This window comes from Chiloscyllium plagiosum, unplaced genomic scaffold (genome assembly GCF_037043375.1).
Source record: "Chiloscyllium plagiosum isolate Xiang-an unplaced genomic scaffold, Cpla_swu_hap1 HiC_scaffold_45, whole genome shotgun sequence".
NCBI classification, from domain to species: domain Eukaryota; kingdom Metazoa; phylum Chordata; class Chondrichthyes; order Orectolobiformes; family Hemiscylliidae; genus Chiloscyllium; species Chiloscyllium plagiosum.
This window is the reverse complement of record NW_028270183.1, coordinates 77483518-77503932: the sequence shown is the minus strand read 5'-3', so window position 1 is coordinate 77503932 and position 20415 is coordinate 77483518. Positions and strand designations below refer to the sequence as shown.

At 40.7% G+C, this 20415-nt stretch overlaps 1 gene segment (V, D, J or C); it reads left to right on the top strand.

Moving 5' to 3' along the window:
• Window positions 1-1128: 1128 nt before the first annotated feature.
• On the top strand, window positions 1129-19924 carry LOC148136760 (Ig heavy chain C region-like). The segment is given in 7 exon segments: window positions 1129-1221; window positions 1349-1667; window positions 2873-2913; window positions 13052-13357; window positions 16451-16762; window positions 18730-19038; window positions 19512-19924. Coding segments are annotated over 7 exon segments (1728 nt in total).
• Window positions 19925-20415: the final 491 nt, after the last annotated feature.

Genomic DNA, 20415 nt, shown 5'->3' with positions numbered 1-20415 from the left:
GTCAGTGCTATCAGTGAGCAGCGAAATGTACTCTTTATAACCTACATTCGTGGTAATTATTACTGTAATACTCTCTAATTTAACCAAACATTCCTGATGTACCCAGACTGTTACATGCAATGGTTTAGACGTTGAGAATTTAAAAAAAAACTTATGGACTGTCTTGTTCTAGTTCATTAGATGCTCTTTCAAAAGTTTACCTAGGTGTTATGTATCACTGCGGACTCACATTTTGTTTCTCAGCCACACAGCTTTCCTTTACTGTGCATTTTAGTGTCGGAGCAATTTGAAAAAAAAGATGCAGGGAGAGACATTCTGCAATGTAAGGAGGTGCTTCTAATCTCCGGGTCCAAACTGTTTAGTGACATACACTCACATTCTGGACATAATCACTTTAGACATGCTCTATATTAGGTTGCCGAAACTGAATTTAGAAACACAGATTAGAAATGGTATGTTATTTTGTAATGTGAGAGAGGCTTTGAGTGACAGCAAAAATAAAGTCATTCATTTTGTTGGCTAATAATATTATTGAAGTTCTTTTTAGCTTTATCTGCTTGTGGTGGAATGTAGGATTAAAGGGAGTTAACTTCTAATTGAATATTCTAAATATAATCACTTTGGACACGCTCTGTATTCAGTTGCCTAAATTGAATTTTGAAATGTTTAGTTTGAATTGCATGTTATTTTGAGTGCGACAGAGACTTGCAGTATCCAGGGAAGAAAAGCTCAACTGTTTTATTAGCTAGTAATATGTTTGAACTTTAATTTCAGTTTTATCTGCTTGTGAATGAATGTAGAAATAAAGGGAGCTAACTTCCAGTTGAATTTGTTTTTTTAAACAAAATACATGCAACTATCATGTGAAACAGACCCGAAGCTACTCAAATTCACTTCCAAAGAAGCTATTCAGCAAAACAAATATCCCAAGATGTGTCTGTGTCCATGTTTAAGCAGAACCTCATGTAAAGCCATGATCCCATGTGTTCGGGCTGTGCAAGCTGATACCAGGATCCAGTCTGAGCCTCCAGCAGGAAACCAACCTGCGGAAGCTGTAAGCCTGCCCCTTCCGATGGCCATATAAATTCTGGGCACTGGACCGTAATTGAACACTCCTGGGTCGGCTCTGTTTAGAAAGATCTTGACAGAACCGTTTCCCACAAGTTATCAGAATGATTGTGTCGACAATTTTTCTCAGTTTGTTACTGACTTTCTTATCATGTGAGTGTTTTTTGTTCAAGTCTTTCTTTGTGACTGTCTCAATGTTAGTCTACCACAGGAATGTAAAAGACTCAGCCATCATTTCACTAACATTAATGCTCATGGTTTATTTGTTTTCTTTTTAAAGGTGTCCAGTCGGAGGTTGTTTTGACCCAGCCAGAGGCAGAGACTGGCCGTCCCGCAGGCAGCCTGAAACTGACCTGTAAAACCAGCGGGTTCGATCTTAGCAGCAGCTACACGAACTGGGTCCGACAGGTTCCCGGACAGGGTCTGGAGCGGCTGCTTTGGTACTATATTTCATCCAGCAGTAACTATGCACCAGCGATTAAGGGTCGATTTACTGCGTCCAAAGACAATTCAAACAACATTTTCGCGTTGGACATGGGGAACCTGAAGATCGAAGACACCGCCATCTATTACTGTGCAAGATACCACAGCGAGAGGAACCAGGACTGGACCCGTTCAAAAACAGCTCGAGGGAACATTTTGTCAATTCCATGATAAACTGGCGGTCAGTACGAGTTTTAAATGCAATTATACCAACTGCAATCTGAAGCAGACCTCAGGCTGCCTCTTACAAAACTATCAAAGAGGAAATGTACCATTTAAACTAGCAAACTGCTGACAGAATGGGACAATGTTTTGTGCATGTCAAATGTACTGCTAACACTTCCATCAATTAACTGCTCGGACAAAATGTTAGTTTTAATATATCTGACAACCCAGGAAATCACTGCTAATTGTTATGTCAACTATGGCATTCATTCTAAACATGATCAGTACTAAATGGCTCTTTTATGAAAACTGAGACCTGGAGTAAAGAACAGAGAATGAGCGTACTGGTCTACATCATTGTGATACTTCAGTGAGCCACAGTGTTGTGCACAGCGACATCCTCATACAAAAACTACTAACAAGTGTTTATCTCAAATTGGTGATTTCTACCATGGAAGGAGCGAGAAATAATGGGAGGTGCGATTTAAACGCAATCCAGTAGTGCTAGTTTGTAAAAATGTATAATTTTTTTCTACCTTCTGCGTGTTGATTGTCAAGTTAAATGCAGACCAAATCTGGAAAAGTATTCCAAGCTTTCAAAATACAATGGATCGTAAAAGCTGGAATAATGCACCAAATCATTTTTAGAGGTGTCTGAATCACTGCTTTCTAGGAAGTGAAGAAATTCTCTGCATTTTACAGTTTACAGTCTGTCATAGTATTTGACACAACGTGTCTCACAGTGATATAGCTGGGGTGACACAACAATTATGATCAATACAAAAACCTATTCAGCCTCCATTGTTTGAAACTAGTCAGTGTTAACTTCTACAAACCGTCTTAACTTGCAGTATTAGTTCTGTGCGGTTTAATGCCAGTATCACTATTTAATTTGTAAAAGTGTTGGTAAATTTTCGATACACCAGTTGGGGATTTTGAGAATCATCTCATGTGTTACTCTGTGAAGTATAAAACAGTATTAAAATTTATCAAGAATGATCAGAATTCACTAGCGCAATTATGTGATGAAGATTTATCGTGACTTTATTTTGCCTGTGGTTCTGAAAATTTAAAATGATGGTAGATTTTTGATTTGTTTTATGCAGAGCTAGTTATTGTGTGACCCAGTCCAGAGAATGTAACACTGTGACTATCTTGAATACAGGGGCCAAGGGACCATGGTGACAGTGACTTCAGGTAAGACCCTTAAACTTTCTTAGTGACTTTTTAAAAACTTTCTATTCATGTGACTAATTTCTGAATTAAATGAAATTCAGATTCTGTGCTGAGTTTGGTTTGGTTCGGATTGATTTTTGTTCAGACTGATTATAGACTTCAGTTAAGGCTCAGCAAATAGTTACAATGGGGATGATGGAGTCAGTTACTCGGTGTATCTCTTTTTGATCAGATGGGCATTCTGTGTGGCTGGGTTACTTGAAACACCTAATGTCTCTTAATCAGTCAGCTACAAATGTCAGTGACATCCTGATTGTGAGTTTTATTATCAACAACAAACGCTAAGAATTCAAAGATGTTGGAGATATTACTAAACATGATTAAAATATGCCAAAATATCATTATTCACTTCTTGAATGTATGTTCTTACCCTGATTATATTTTCTCATTTATTTTGTTAATTTTGTTGATGACAAGCAGGTTAGAAACTGTCATAAAATTTTCTTGCGGTGCTATATTGCATTCTGTTGATTAGATTCTGAGTTTGTTTTACTTGATTCTGTTGAATTTAGTTGATTGGATTTTGGCTTTGTTTTAGTTGATTCGTTTTGAAATGTGTTGATTGGATTCTGACTTTGTTTTTACTTAGTTTTGTTGAATTGTGTTGATTGGCTTTTGAAATTGTTTTATTTGATTCTGTTGAATTGAATTGTTTGGATTCTGATTATGTTTCATTCAAATCTGTTGTTTTTAGTTGATTGGATTCTGATTTTATTTTCCTTGATTCTGTTGAATTGAGTTGATTGGATCTTATTCAGTTTGTGAAATTGATCAGCATTTTCATGCTTTCTGTAATCGGTGTTTTCTTTCTGGTGAGGAGATTGACTCTCTGGATTAGTTTTCATTACCAATATTTGTGAAGTTCTTTGGTATTTCATGAATCATTTCTGCATTTGTTAAACTTATATGACACATTTTTCTCTGCTTGATTGAAAACATTACATCCATTTGTAACGGTCTGAAAAACAACTGAAGGCAGAAACCCCGAAGTGTGAGAAATGAAAAAAAAACGAGTTTTGAATGCATTGACTTAAAAAAAAACCTCAGTTCTAATTGTAAACTAACTGAATTTTGTTTTGAGTAGCCTCATTCAAAATAAAATTTGGGACTAAAATCTGAAACTGCAGAATTGATCAGATTATGTAATTGAAACAAACTTAAACTTATAATGTGGTAATATTTGTCCATTCAATAATTTTGTTTTGACAATGAAGTGATTAATCAATATATGCCTTCAACCGCTCTACTGTGCGCTGCACAATATTGTCACGATCCAGAAGGGTGTACAGTTTGGAAATAAATTGAACTGTTGCCAGAAACGTTACAGCTTTAAGTGTTAAGTCCCCTCACAAACAAGGTTGCTGTTATGACTTGTTATTTCTATTCAATTTAATCATTAGTTTGCTGGATTCTGAGCAGCTTTGTTAGACTTCAATCTGGGTTTGTTTTGTGAGGTTACATCATGTTCTTGGTTCTGTTGAAAATGTTTGCAGAGCTAGTTCTGCTGCAAACACACCGTGTTGTGATCTGGTGATCATTGACCTGTTGAGGAGGGACTGTGCTTGGGTAACATTAAATGTGTTATATTTGGCAAACAGTTTCTGGTTTCTACATTGTTTTTTGCAATGTTAACCGCTCCAGGTTCCTCATTCAATGCAATCAGCATGCGAGTTTAAATTTCATAAAGCCTATTATTAAGTGAAAGGCAAATCGCAAAGGTTTTAGAAATGAAGGGAAAACAGACACCTTCGGGTGCCATTTTTACTTAAAAGTAATAATTAAGGATTAATCTAATCCATGCTTTACAATCCACATTCAGAACTCCACTGTCTAGTTCAATCACAATGTCTGTCTTTAAACAGTTTACAAGTCATAGAGAAATATAAATAGAACTTGAAAAGTCTAATGTTCTAATAGTTCTTGCTCTTGAGCAAAAATGCCATGACTGTGTTATAATTAATCAAGAAACACCTTTCAATTCCGCTGTACACTACATACATATTTTTCTGGCTGGAAAAGATCATTGACAAAAACCATTTGGAAATTCTGCTCCATTCTATGAAGAACAGGTCAATTTCACTGCTTTGATCAGTTTCACACGTAACTTGAGTTAATTAATTGTTATGTCCCTGATTAAACTGGATTTACAGGATAAAAATAAAACATTAACTGAATTATTTAATCTGCACAGTGCTTTAGGTGTTCCCAATCTGTGCATTTTAAATAAATAGTTACATTGTACAACACAATATCAACTGAAGAGTCATTCTTTTGGAAACAACTGCTATCGTGAATTATGTGACCAAGGCCAAATTTCGAATTAATTAAAATAATCCACTCATGACCTCGCAGGGCAGCTTGGTGTCTCAGTGGTTGGCACTGCTGCCTCCCAGTGCCAGGGTCCCAAATTCGATCCCACCCTCGGGTGACTGCCTGTGTGGAGTTAGCACATTCTCCCTGTGTCTGCGTGGGTTTCCTTCGGGCGTTCTGGTTTCCTACCACAGTCCAAAAGGTTTGCAGGTCAGGTGATTGGCTGTGCTCAATTGCACACAGTTTTCAGGGATGTGTAGGTTAGGGTGCATTAGTCAGGGGTAAATATAAATTAGGGGGAATGGGTCTGGGTGGGCTACTTACTGTCCAGAGGGTCAGTGTGGAATTGTTGGGCCAAATGGCCTGTTTCTATACTGTAGGAACTCTACTCTTAAAACCATGGGAGTGCTTGCTGAAAACCCAGAGAGTTCATTTTACATCGGTGTGTTCAGACGGATGCAGAGTTCACAAATTTGCACAAGACATGAACTAGAGGATAACAGAGCACATTGTTTATTCAGACACTTAAAATAGAGTAATATTTATTTTAATAAATATACTTGACCGATTTATTGCAATGTAGCGATCGGAAGGAATCTGCTCACATTAGTTAAGTGTGACAATCATTTAGATTAGATTTCCTGCAGTATGTATCGGGCCATTTGGCCCAACAAGTCCACACCGACCCTCTGAATAGGAACCCACCCAGACCCATTCCCCTACCCTATATTTACCCCTGACTAATGCACCTAACACTATGGACGATATACAATGACCAGTTCACCTGACATGCACATCTTTGGATTGTGGGAGGAAACCCACACAGACACAGGGGAGATTGTGTAAACTTCACATAGGCAGCCACCCGAGGCGGGAACCGAGCCTGGGTACCAGGATCTGTGAGGCAGCAGTGCCCACATTTACTTAGACATCCGCTAAAGCGGGCAACTCCAGACAGAAGCGTGTTTTCAATTCATACATTTTTAAACATTTTCGTTCATTAAAAGCAGTTAACAAGAAAATGACCTTGCCCTAATACCTTCAACAGAAATGCTTTCCACACTGGAATTCAGTATTGACTTTATGCAGTGCATGCAAAATCTCCACAGTTCACAGAACGTTTTAAGAAATTGTAAAAATAATTTAGAGATTAATCCATTTCCTCCGGACCTGTGCTTTAATTGGCGATATTTCCCACCTGAATAATTTTGTTAAATACTTATTAAGTTTATTAACTCAGTGGTTATTTATGTTATTGTGAACACATTCTCGTTCACATTAATCCACCAGTTAGTTTCTCTGATGAATGTTCAATTACAGTGAATATATTTGACGTGAGGAGTTGAGCAATGTATCCTCTAGGATTAAGTCTGTTGTACAGTTTGTTTCAGTGCTATCTCTGTCTAACTTGTCAACGGTCCTGACCATTTGTAAATTGTCCAGTTCGGATACCTGAATCTCAGACAGTTCAATTTCATCTCGCGCTTCAAAACCACTTTTATCTGCCAGAATTACAATATTCAATTATGTGCCTCAGAATTGAGAGCCCTGACTAAGTTGTTCCAATCAGAACAAACGTTTCAGGAACAAAAGGCAGTTAGCAAGAGTTTTGAAATTGGTTGTTGGCAACAAGAGATATTTGATTGAGCGAGGCAGAGGGAAATATGCTGTATATTTTCTTTGTGCCTCAGTTATGCAGGACATGTTTCGTGTCACAATGTAGAATCAGAATTTTTTTGCATCTTATTATTTGAAAACCTATTATCAGCATTTAATGTCACTGGCAAAGGTCATATTACACTTCAAAACATTTTAATCTTTTTCAAACTAAGTAGACCGTCTGGTGCAGCAACATTCACAGGGGAAAGAGGAAGGGAGTTCGAGGTTGGAATCCAGTGACAGTGATTTGATGGCAATGCAATTCCTAGTTTTATTCCTCTGTAGGTCCCATAGAGTTTGAACAATTTGAAGCTGCTGTCAAAGCATTCTTGGTAAATGTTGAAATGTTACTTTCATTGTACAAACATTCTGGAACAATCCCTGGTTCATGGAAGGTGTTAATAACTAACATGGTTGATGTACTGTCAAAAGAGGTGGGCTGTGTTCTCCGTGATCGTGTCGAGCTCATTGTGTTGTGAAGTTGTAGTAGGGTCCCTGATTCTGTGCCAGGTGGCCTGTGTTCACTTACAACCTGTTAGAGAGGTATGTAACACATCTCTTATCAGGTTACTTCAGTGCAAGAAAGCAGATTGACATGTTTGGGTGTTTGTTGGAATTCCACTCACACAGGCCAGTGAAATCTATTCAATCGCTATCCTGACTTGTGTCTCTTAGATATTAAACAGAATTTTGGTGGTTAGCAGCTTTTTCCAGATCAATATTTGTTCACAAGCTTTTGGGCATTACTAGATGGGGTTAATGGAGGAAGTGCTCAAAGAAATCCCAGCTTTTGACTTGCTGCTCTAACAATATCATTTATAACTAATCCAGAATGAATCATTTTCGAAGCATATTTGATGAGATTATGCTTAGGCCGTATTACCTTATATTAAACCAGTGCTTTAGCTGAATGTGATTGTTCAGTACGATGGGGGTTCTGCTGAATCCAACACTTGCAGCAGATGGTGATAGCTTTTCAGTTGGTCGTCAATTGCTATCTCAGACCATCCAGTACCTCTGCTAAGAATTCATTTTCCAACAGGAGTCAAGCCAACGTAATCACTGTTTATCTCAACAGGTGTGAGCTCTTGTGCCAAAAACATGAAAACAATTTGCTGAAGAGCAGGTCTCTGTGTGCGAAAGGTTAACCTTGCCTTCTCTCCACAGGAGCTGCTAGACCTGCTGAGTTTCTTCAGAAATGTCTGTCTTTCATTTTGGTTTTCAAGCATTTAAAGTTTGTTGTTTCATTGAAAAAAGTTCTGTTCGATTCAACACGTTCTTCAGAGAAAAGATACATTTGAACAAATTGCGAATGTTCAGAGATATTAAATATCAAAGAATCATTGAATTTGAGCGCCCTGATCTCGAGCTGTAGTTTCACAAGAAACTATTATGAAGTAACAACACACTCCAGAGTGCAGTGGCTGCTGTAAGTGGGTGGAAGTTCTTTTGATAACTCAAATAGAGAATGTCAATGATCCCGTTCCAAATAATCAACAGAAGTATTTTTTTTAAAGCATGTGAAACAATTAATTTGTTGAAATATTTTATTAAAAAATATTCACAGCCAGTGCTAGCTTAATGAATGACACAATTATAGGAAGGTAGGAGCAAGAGGAGGGCACTCAGCCCCTCGAGCTGTTCCATCACTTACTTAGATCATGGTGCATCTGTGAGTTAAATCCACAGGTCTCCCTTTGGCTAAAACTCTTCAACAGCTTTGATTAACAAGCAAAATACTATCCCAGATTTACTGATTCGACTGCCCATAACAAAGGGAGACACCATTTCTGAAAGACATTCCTGTGAGTACTGTGACACAATGAGGCTGGAATTAATTGCTCAGGAAAGTAAACTTTAAATCTCTGACAATTTCCAATTGAAACATCCCAATCATCATATTTCTTTAATTTAACACTGTACTTCCCTGGAATAAAGAAATATAATGTGTGATTGCCTTGCTAAAAATGAGGGAAGCTTCATTCCTATTGTATGATTAATAAATAGCCCTGTTCATTCAGTGAAAACACAGTCAAATCACACAAAAGGAAACCATGTCATCTTGTGTAGACACAAACCTAATTTTCAATTCTCCCAGCGGTTGTTTGAATCTCTAGACAGGTGTCTAGACAGGTGGAAGTGTCAAACTTTTTATATCCTTGAGAAACCAGTTGTCATCAGCCTATTTGACTTGCTGAAGTTTGTGTGGTATTAACACATTCACAGCGCTGTTAGGAAGTGAACCCCATGGCTGTGATTGAGGAAGAGGAAACGGGCAGGGAACTAGGTGAGAGTCAAGTTGAAGTCTGATTTGGAGGAGAGCTTTCAGGAGAAGCATTTACAAGCATGTGCGCCCTTATCCTCAAGGATCACAAATTTGGAACATGCTGCCGAAGGGACATATCAGCATGCAAAATGGAAGCTGAAGAAGGTATCTCGGCCCCTCTAGAATGCTATTCCATTCATGGGATCATCATTAATCTTGCTGCTCACCAGTCTTCCCAACACACTGATAACATTGAACCTGATTGTTTTCTGTTCAGCAAAAGAATGGTGAACCTTTGGAATTCTCCACTACAGAAATTGATTGAGGATAAAACATCAAATGATTTCAATAAGGAGATAGATTCCTTCAATCCTTAAAAAAATGCTACGGATATGTGGGAGAAAGGGAAACGGGCTGCAATATTGGTTGAAAGCCATGAAGACATTGAATGGGGCATGGTTTGTCTGTTTGCACGTAACGCCAACATTGGTGGTATAATTGGCAGTGAAAGTCATCTAAACTTACAATGAGATCTTGATCAGCTGGGCCAATGGGCTGAGGAGTGGCAGATGGAGTTTAATTTAAATGAATACGACGTGTTGCTTTTTGAGAAGACAAATCAGGTCACAACTTAGAGTTAATGGAAGAGCACTGGATAGTGATATTCAACACAGGACTCTGAAGGTCCAGACTCATAGACTCTTACAGAGTTAATGTTAGGGCACTGGGTAGTGATGTTGAACACTGAGCACCCTGAGGATTCAGACTCATAGATTCTTGAAAGTGTTGTCTCAAGTAGCTAGTGTGTTGAAGGTGTTTGGCATATTTACCTTCAATGGTCAGAGCATTGAGTGCAGGAATTAGGGCTTCATGTTGTAACTGTCCAAAACATTGGAATGAACTGCCAGAGGAAGTGGTAAATGTAGAGATAGGTCCAACATTTAGAAGACATTTGACCAGCTATAGGAACTGTATAGGTCTGGATTGATATGGGACAAAGGCAGGCAAGTGGAATTAGTTTAATTTGGAAACTCTGGTGAGCATGGATGAGCTGGAACAAAGGAACTGTTTCTGTGCTGTACGACTTTATGACTCACTGACTTTATGGTGGAGTAGGCTCATAGTTGGAAGGTGGTGAGCAAGTGAGGGGCTAGATTGGGCATGTGGGAGAGTTTGGGCTGATAGGCTGTGAGGTGTTGGCTGGCTGCTGGGTAAGCTTCCATGCACTCTGTCTGGCAAGGTGGCATCGGGTAAATGGTAATGGTCACAGGATAATTTGGTCGAATTGTGCTTGGTAGGTGAGGGGTAGTTTGAGCTGAAATGCAGGAGGTCTGTCTTTGCCAGGCTGGTTTATGGAGAGGTGGGCAGGATGCCAGGCTGGTTAGTGTAGAGGTGGGCAGTGTGCCAGGATGTTTCGGGGGTGGAAGGTCACTGTAATGAAGTGACAGGTGGACGTGTTGTCAAAATGCAAAGCTCGGAGTCTGGCAAAATGGTAGGTGGTAAAGCACAGATGTGAAAGGAGCTGGGATGCAATGTGCACAGGTTGACTTGGGTAAGATGAGAGGTCAGTGATCAAGGGCTGAGGTCATGTCTTGGGTAGTGGGCTTTTGTCAGAGGTTGTGAAAATGATGGTGTCAGGTCCAGTCAGGTCCAGTCAGGGCCAGATTCACTATGGGCCAGTGCAGGGCGGCAGGAGTGTAAATGAGTGAAAGGAATTGAGATCATATGTCCATCTACAATATAGAATATAGAACATTACGGTGCAGTACAGGCCCTTCAGACCTCAATGTTGTGCTGACCTGTGGAACCAATCTGAAGCCTATCTATCCTACACTATTCCATTTTCATCCATATGTTTATCCAATGACCTTTTAGATGCCCTTAAAGTTGGCGAGTGTACTATTGTTGCAGGCAGTGCGCTCCATGCCCCTCGTACTCTCTGAGTAAAGAAACAACCTCTGACACCTGTCATCTATGTCCTCTCCTGCTAGCCATCACTATTCAAGGAAAAAGACTTTCACTGTCCACCCTCTGTTTATCTTTTATGTCTCAATTAAGTAACCTCTCAACCTTCTTCTCTCAAACAAAAACAGCCTGAAGACCCTCATCCTTTCCTCATTAAACCTTCCCGCCATACCAAACAACATCCTGGCAAACCTCCTCTGAACTCTTCCAAAGCTTCCACATTCTCTCTATAATGTGGTGACCAGAACAGTACACAATACTCCCAAGTGCGGCCACACCAGAGTTTTGTACAGCTGCAGCCTAACCTCGTGGTTCTGAAACTCAGTCCCTCTATCGATGAATGTCAACACAAAATATGCCTTCTTAACAACTCTATCAAACTGGCTGGCAACTTTTAGGGATCCAAGTACATGGACACCGAGATCTCTCTGCTCAGCTGCACTACCAATATGGATTGCCTTGGATGTGTTTCGTTTGATAGGGGTTGTGTGTTCCGGGCATGAATGGATGTCTAGCAGGGTAGGGTTTGTCAATGTGAGTGGAAATTTCGGTCTAGACAGAGTAAGTGCAGTGGTTAGTCTGAAAGATGAGGTTTGGTGGTGAACTGCGTGTCAGTTTGATCGTTATTAATGTTAAAGATTACTTGTTCATTTCTCAAATCATATTTACGTAAATACTCAGCTGTAATACTCCAAAGTCTCTGAACCTTAATGGTCTTCCATTTCTCAGAGGCCTCCAGAATTCAGATAATTGTAAATTAGATGTTTCAACTTCCAGACAATTGGCATGAGTTCAGCCATGACAGCCATCCTCCTAGTCCCAGTGCTCAGCTCCTGCCTGTGCTGCTGCTGCAGTGACCTCCCTCCCAGAGAGAACATTCTGCCTTGCATTGATAAGTGAGGAAGGCTCACTGGGCCTGATTTCCAAGTATGGGGACGGCAAACACGAGGGGACACAACTTTAAAGTGAGGGGAGATAGGTATAAGACAGATGTCAGAGGTAGTTTCTTTACTCATTGAGTAGTAAGGGTATGGAATGCTTTGCCTGCAACGGTAGTAGATTCACCAAGTTTATGTACATTTAAGTCGTCATTGGACAGGCATATGACAGGGCAGCGCAACGTCGAGGGCCGAAGGGTCTGTATTGCGCTGTAATGTTCTATGTTCTATGATTCACTCTGATTTCTCACCGGGGTTACTGCCAGCTGTTGGGTATTCCCAGCAGCACGGTACCCAGTGGAGCAGCACGCTGGTTCCGTGGTTAGCGCTGCTGCCTCACAGTGCTAGGGACTCGGGTTCCATTCCAGCCTCGGGTGACTGTCTGTGTGGAGTTGGCACTTTCTCCCCATGTCTGTGTGCGTTTCCTCCCACAGTCCAACGATGTGCAAGCTGGGGGAATTGCAAATGTTGTGTTCAGTGATTGGGAGGTTAGGTGCATTAGTCAGGGTTAACTGTAGCATAATAGGATAGGGGAATGGGTCTGGATGCGTTACTTTTCAGAGGGTGGGTGTTGACTTGTTGGGCCAAATGGCCTGTTTGCACACACTGTAGAATTTCGATGTATCTGCATTTCCTTGTTTTGTATTTTGTGAAACTTCACTGCTCTTCACAGCAATCCAGTGAAAGTGTCAGTTGGTGAGATCTTCAAACAGTTACTGGGGTGGGATCAGGATGTTCTTCTTCCTAAATTATATGGTAACGGTCAAGGTCGAGGGCATGTTTCTAAAGAGGGAACCAATGATCATGATCAGCAACTGGTAGGAACCAAAAACAAACTCCAGTTATGCTGTACTCTTAGCGGGAGCATACTGGTAAACGTTTACAGCTGAGGATACATTTGAGTAACTGATAAGGTCAAATTAACAGAAATTAACATGCTCAATTGGTCATTCTATTGTAGAGACACCATCGCTCCCCACGCTTTATGGCCTGGTCTCCTCCTGTCAGGAGCACAACACCGGTTCTGTGATCTTTGGTTGTTTGGCGATGGACTATTCCCCTGACGTCACCAAGGTAACCTGGAAGAAAGGTGGGGAGCTAATCAAGAATGGATTGAAGACTTACAAATCAGTGAGAAACAAGAAGGGAACCTACACCCTGAGCAGCCAGTTAACCCTGCCCGAGTCAGCGGTAGATTGCCCCAGCAAAATCTCCTGTGAGGTTCAACACAGCGGGTCACACAAGAGCAAAGAAATTCCATGTCCAGGTACGTGTTGTGAGAACTGAGATAAACAGAGCATCTGGGATTAATATGAACAAGGCATTATTTATAACCATTTTCACAGAATCACCTTATACAGCACAGGAAAAAGGCCCTTTTATCCATCCAATAACAGCCACCTATCAATAACAGCCACCTAACTATTCCAGTCTCATGTGTCAGCACATGATCCATTGCCTTGTGTGACTTGCCCTTGCAAGGATACTTCATACTTATTATGAGGGGCTCAGTCTCTACATGACTTATATGTGCTGAGCTCCAGGCTAACACCACCCTCTATTTGATTTTGTTTTCCCCTGAGGTCCACTTGGAACCTCCTGGCCTTACCATCACCCTGTGCCCCTGAGGTATTGATCTCTCCATCAAGGGGAAAGGTTTCATCCAGTTTACCCTGTCTATGCCTAAAATAATTCTAGACATCATGATAATCTTCTCCCTAATTCTCCTCTGCTACAAGGAAAACCCCTGTCTATCTAATCTAGTTTCATAACTAAAACTCTCCAACCCAGGCACGATCCTGGCAAATCTCATCAATACTGCCTTCAGTGTAATCACATTCCTTCGATAATATGCACACAACGCTTCAGTATGGCCTAACCAGTGTTTTATTAAGTTCCAGTATCGTCTCACCACTCTTCATTGTCAATGTCTAGGCTAATAAAAGCAAATATCCTCCCACTTTCTTAGCCTCTTTATCCAGACAACACAGTACTGTAGGGGATCGGTGGGTACATGCACCAAAGATCCTCAGGCCTTTCCAGGGTTCCACCATTCAAAACGTCATACCTCACAGATTCTTCTGCCGAATTACATCACCTTACATTTATCCAGAATAATTTCCATTTGCAACTTTTCTCTTCACATACAACCAACCCTTTTACATCCTCTTGCAATCTAAAGCCATTATGCTCATGACTTACCAACATGACAGTTTTCATTTCATCTGTGAATTCACTGATTAATCCTCCTAAATTTGAGTCTCAATCATTGGTATGGAAGAGAAATAGCAAAGAAATCAACACCAATCCCTACAGAACACCAGGAGACATAGATTTCCAGTCACGCAGACACCCGATGACTATTATCCCCTGCTCCCACCACTCAGCCAGTTCTAGATCCAATCTGTCAAATTACCTTGGATCCCATTGGCTCTGATTATTGCTATCATCCGGACATCGAGTTATCTATCTGAAAACTACTATCAAATTGTTACACATGACTTCCTCTCAATAAAACCTTGCTGAAAATTGTAGATTTATCTTCCAAATGAAAACTAATTTCACTACTCAATAGTTTCCTTACCACTGAGACGAGCTTGATAGATCTGTGGTTTCATTATTTATCCCTTCCTTCGTCCTGCATAACAGTGCAATGTTGGCTGATCCACACTCACTTGGCACAACTGCTGTGGCCAGACAGGAATTCTAAATTATTGTCAGCGACCCAACTATTTCATCCTTTGCATCGCTCAACCGCTTGGTATACTTTTCATCTGCCCTGGAAATATAACCACTTTTCATTCAGCAAGACAACACAGAACATCACGTCATGTGTCCTAATTTCTGAAAACTACATCACAACACTCCTCCATGATTTCGGTCCCCACATTGTCCCTCTTACTAGTGAACACTGACACAACACATTCGTTTTGACCACAACCTAATCCTCCGACTCCACTCCAATAATAACACTTAATGGGCATTACTGATTCCCAAATAATTCTTTTATTATGAATGAGCCTGTAACTTTTAAAAATATTTTCCTTTATTATGACTGCTATTATTTTCTCATGGTCCCTTTTGCTCTTCTAATTCCTTTGTCTTTCAAACTCCCCCTTGCACGTTCTGTACTCCATACTAATTTCTATTGATTTGAGATTTCAGTATAGACCTGAAGCCTCCCTTGTTTCTCTGTATCTCACCCTCCATGCCCTTTGGTGTCCAGAGCCCGCTGCATTCTTGGTCCCACGCAGTGGCTTCCTGGGAAATGACCACCCTGTGATTTTTCTATCTCTTTCTTAAATGTGTCACACTGCTCTGACCCAGATTTACCGATAAGTGTCAGCTTCCAGTCCACTCTGGTCAAGTCATTACCTGATCTAACTAAAATTGTCCTTCCCCTTTTCAGAACTTTGGGCCAATTTCTATTCCTTTGCAGTACAATCTGAAATCCAACTGATTTACCATCACTGTCTGCAAAGTGCTCCACCATTGATGTTTTACCCACTGGGTCGACTTCATTCCCTAAAGTTAAGTTCAGATTCACCCCTCTATTGCAAGGTCTGGATTAAAATTCTCTGTATTAAACACATACTTTGTTCAAATATTCTCCTGGGGGCATTTTCAGAATTGTGCTCCCTCTAAATTTTTGACAAAATGAATATCCAAGCCTATGCTGAGGAAGATAAAAACCTCTTTTCTCATTCCTCTATTTAATTTACATTTCTCTGAAATTTGCCCATGTATTTGCACTTGGTCTTTTGGACCTATAGTAAAGTCTATCGTGCTCTCCCAGTAGTTATGTTTGCTGTGTTTTGGTTTTGAAGTACTGTCCATTTGCATTTGTTCGAGGAGGTATCCATGATTTCATTTCTCTTTACAGCCTAAAATACTCTTGTCAGAATTGCGACAGACGCAACATTCTGTCCCGCTCACCCCCGCCCCCATCATTTTCCATCTTTCCCTGTCTCGCCTGAAGGCACTAAATCCTGGAATATTGAATAGCCACTCCTGCCAGGCTCTCAATATGTCTCCGTGATAGCAACAGCATCATTTCTTCATTTATGCTAGTAATTCGTCTGCCTTGTTCATCATACTCTGTCATTAAAACGAATACCATCCAACGTTGCTATCTTTCTTCTGATGTTACCGGCCTGTTGTTTCTGTGCCTCCTTGACTCCCTTGCTGTGTCCTCTAAGTTTAGCCTTTCACATTTGCCCTGCTTATCTTTCTGTGTGGATCCCAGCTTCTGCACAATTATGATTCTTGTATCCATGAACCACAAGAAACCATGATATATGAGAACTGATTTCTTTGTTATGAAATTCGTCGGATAATGTATGCGATGTGTTTCCTAAAGGTCCAGATATTCTCCCACCAACCCTTCTCCTAACTGTGAGCTCCAGTGAAGAAATCGCAAGCAGCAAGTTTGCAACCGTTGTCTGTTCAATCATCGAGTTCCATCCGAAGTCAATCTCCGTGAGTTGGTTGAAAAATGGCCGACCCTTGGATTCTGGCTTCTTCACGTCTCCCGTGTGTGAGGCGAACGGGAACTTCTCGGTGACGAGTCGGCTGATGGTCCCTTATGGTGAATGGTTCAACAGCGCGGTTTATACCTGCCAGGTCACTCATGGAGAGAACATTCAAAGTAAAAACATCACCGCACTCCAGGGTAAGAGACACATACTGAGAGAGCTACAAATCATTCTGAACTCTGATGTGAATCAAACACACGAATTTATCAGGCGTAGTAAACAGCACAGTACAGCTTCACATTTCCCAACATGCCACGGATCTCATTTCAGTTTGAGTGTTACATTAGCATTGATTATAATTCAACATTTTGGCAAGTCAGAAAAGCATGTTTCCTCTCTGTTGAAGATAGATATATAGACAGTGAGCTTTTTAAAATAGTTTGTTGCCTGACCATGCTGGGAGAGGCATTCACAGTGCTGAATCCTTGCCTAATAGCCGCTTCAAGGATAAGTTTGGGGGTGGAGGGGGATATTGGATAGATATATGATTGAAATATAGAAAATACTGAGAGACTGAGGTCGAGTGAACGTGGTATAGATGTTTTGACTGGTAGGCGAGACTAGGACCCAAGGGCACAGTCTCCAAGTCAAAGTTGCACCCTATAGAACTGAGATGGGGAGGAATTTCTTCACCCAGAGGGTGATGAGTCTGTGGAACTTGTTGCTGCAGAGGGCATTGGAGGCCAGGCCATTGTGTGTACTCAAGCCAGAAAGAGATCGGCTCTTGTTTAGTACGGGGAGAAGGTAGGAGAATGGCTTTAGACCGAAACATCGATTTTCCTGCTCATCGGATGCTGCCTGACCTGCTGTGCTTTTCCAGCATCATTCTGATCTAAACTCTGAATTGGCCGAACAGCCTTATTCTGATCCTCTATCTTATGATGTTGGGGTCTCAATTTGACGTGGTTACAATATGCAGTGACCCTTACTTGAAAATAAATCAATATGCGTTCAATGCTTCATTCCATGCTCAGGAATGACCTGTTGGCTTTGCACATTGTACGACATCAATTTTTATCTGATACTGAGCTCTTTAACTTCATTTATGGGATCAGACCACAGACCAAGTGGGTATCACATTTGATGAACTGGGATAAACGTGATCTCACTGAGCTGCTTTAAGATGCTCTCTGTAATGAGTGGATGCGGCAGGAGAACAAATTCTGGTAAGAATGCTACAATAGGGATGAATGAACTAGGAACTCGAAACATACTGATTTAGCCTGGTTTGGGGTGGCGATGTTTACACGGTGAGTAGTGGGTGTCTATAAAATTAGTGTACATTTCCATCGCGTTTGTAGATTAATTTAAGACGCTTTTGTTTGTTTTTTTTCTCCCCTGCTCTATGAAGAAATTAAAAAATGCAGCTTGGTAAATAAAGTGAAAGTACAGACCAGTTATGAACTAACTGAATAGAGGGAAAGACTTAAGGAGATGGGTGTCCTTCTCGATATCCAATGCTGTACTCCATGTCTTGTTTTCAGATCTACTCGAAACACAGCCCACGAGTAACAATGACATAAATTCGAGAATGACATCACACCAATAACGCAAAGTATTTTTGATCACGTTAAATATAATGAACAGTATTGCCATGGCTGTTCACCGCTCCTGTAACACTTTAGAACTCTGCAAAGAGAATAATTATTATTTATTATAATTTGTCCAAAATTTGGGATGTGATTTAGCATTCAACGTGACCAGCAGCACTTGCACCTAAGGGTTATTAACATGGAAATGGACTCATTATATTCAGATTACTCTTGTCACAAGTATCAATAGATGGTCTGAAGTGAGAGACAAACTCCGAAAGAATGGTCATTCCATGGGTTACATAATGGTATCTTTGATGATTTTACTTTTTTCACATGTTTCGCTTGTTACAAAGCCAGTGTTCTTTCGGAATACTTACACAGGGTATGGCATAGGTAATCACAAATGTTTCACAGATCAAAATACATCAACAATAGTAAGCATCGTTTCAGCAATAGTTGGAGTTGCCATTTTGAAGGTGGTGTCTTCACCCTGTGAAGAAGTAATCTGAAGATTGGGTGTTTATATCATAAAGGGGCATTTTTCATTGACTTTGATTTTTGTTTCATAGAAGATACCGAGTGCCACCCTAACACCGTTAAAATCCTCCCACCGCCAGTAGAACAAGTCTTACTGGAGGCGACGGTGACGTTAACCTGCGTTGTGTCCAATCTTCCTTCTGGAGTCAACGTGACCTGGAAACAAGAAAAGAAGCCTCTGAAATCAGAGATTGCTGAGCAGCATGGACAGAATCCCGACAGCGTGATCAGCAAATTAGACATATCTACTGAAGCCTGGCTGAGTGGCGTTACTTTTGAATGTGTGGTGTACCATCAGAATCTGCCGACTCCGCTAAGAGACTCCATCCACAAGGAGAAAGGTGAGCGGTGAGATTAAAACACAAAGGATCCCATGTGTAATCCAGATCCAGTTACATCAATGGCAGGCTTTGATTGGGAATGAACAAACACCATTGTGGGCATTAATGATGCATCTGAAGGCAGGGTAGCTAAGTAGCTGATTAAGAAGAAGATGGACCAAAGGATATTGTATTCTGATTAAGTCAGATATAATGGGAAGAAGCCTGGGCCGTGACGTCACCATCAGCAATGACAATTGGGCAGAATGCCCTTGTTGTGAGCTGGAAACATGGAGGCAACTTTCACATTAAACTTTACTTTTTTTACTGAACAGAATGTTTTCTAAAGGAGCAGACTGAACCATACTGCTCCTTTAGAAAACGAAAGTGAATACATCCCAAATTAAAAATGGCTTATCTTAATATTTAGTGAAATTGTGATATTGGTTCAGGATGTTTTGGTTGAGTTTATATTTGTCTCCAATATTCTGCAGTGATTAATCCGCTGGAGCCATCAGTGTCGGTCCTCCTGCCACCAACAGAAGAAATCTCCGCTCAGAGGTTTCTCTGCCTCACCTGTTTAGTGAGAGGTTTCTCCCCCCGAGAGATCTTCGTTAAGTGGACAATCAATGACAAGCCGGTGAATCCCAGTAACTACAAGAACACCGAACAGATGGCGGAGAGCGACAACACCTCCTTCTTCATCTACAGCCTGTTATCCATTACAGCGGAGGAGTGGGCCAGCGGTGCTTCTTACTCCTGTGTGGTGGGACATGAAGCGATTCCATTGAAGATCATCAACAGAACAGTCGATAAATCCAGCGGTAAACCGAGTTTCGTAAACATTTCACTTGCACTGATGGACACTGTTAATTCATGTCAATAAAAATCTCAAAGTTGCATTTAATAGTTGAACGGAAGTAATGAAGTGTTTCTTTTCCTCCAGCTGTGAGTTAAATACTGAATTAGTTGTTTCTCACTTTGACTTACATTCCATCTGTGTAGTTAAAGTGGATTATTAACAGGTCTAGGACGAGTGTCTTGTGCAGTTAATGTTCCCTGCTCAGATGCACCCTGGGTCAGAGACAGAGTAAAGCTCACTCATTGCAGGATTCCACCAAGTACCTTATCCATCCTAAATCCCTCTGTGTCAAAATCTGACAATGTCCATTTTATGTCAAGGGTAGGGCACGAGTTTTGAACTTGCTGTTTTTGATTCCCCCCATTTGACATACTTACAAAATTCATGTCAGTTTTAAACTGCCAAATTGCACCAATTGGAAATGTAAATTTAAGACATTTTAAAATTAAATTTGATTCGAACATACGAATCGTAAAGAGTGCAGAACAGTTTGAATGCAACCTTTGTTTCTGGGGAACTGCCAGGGATCTTGCGCC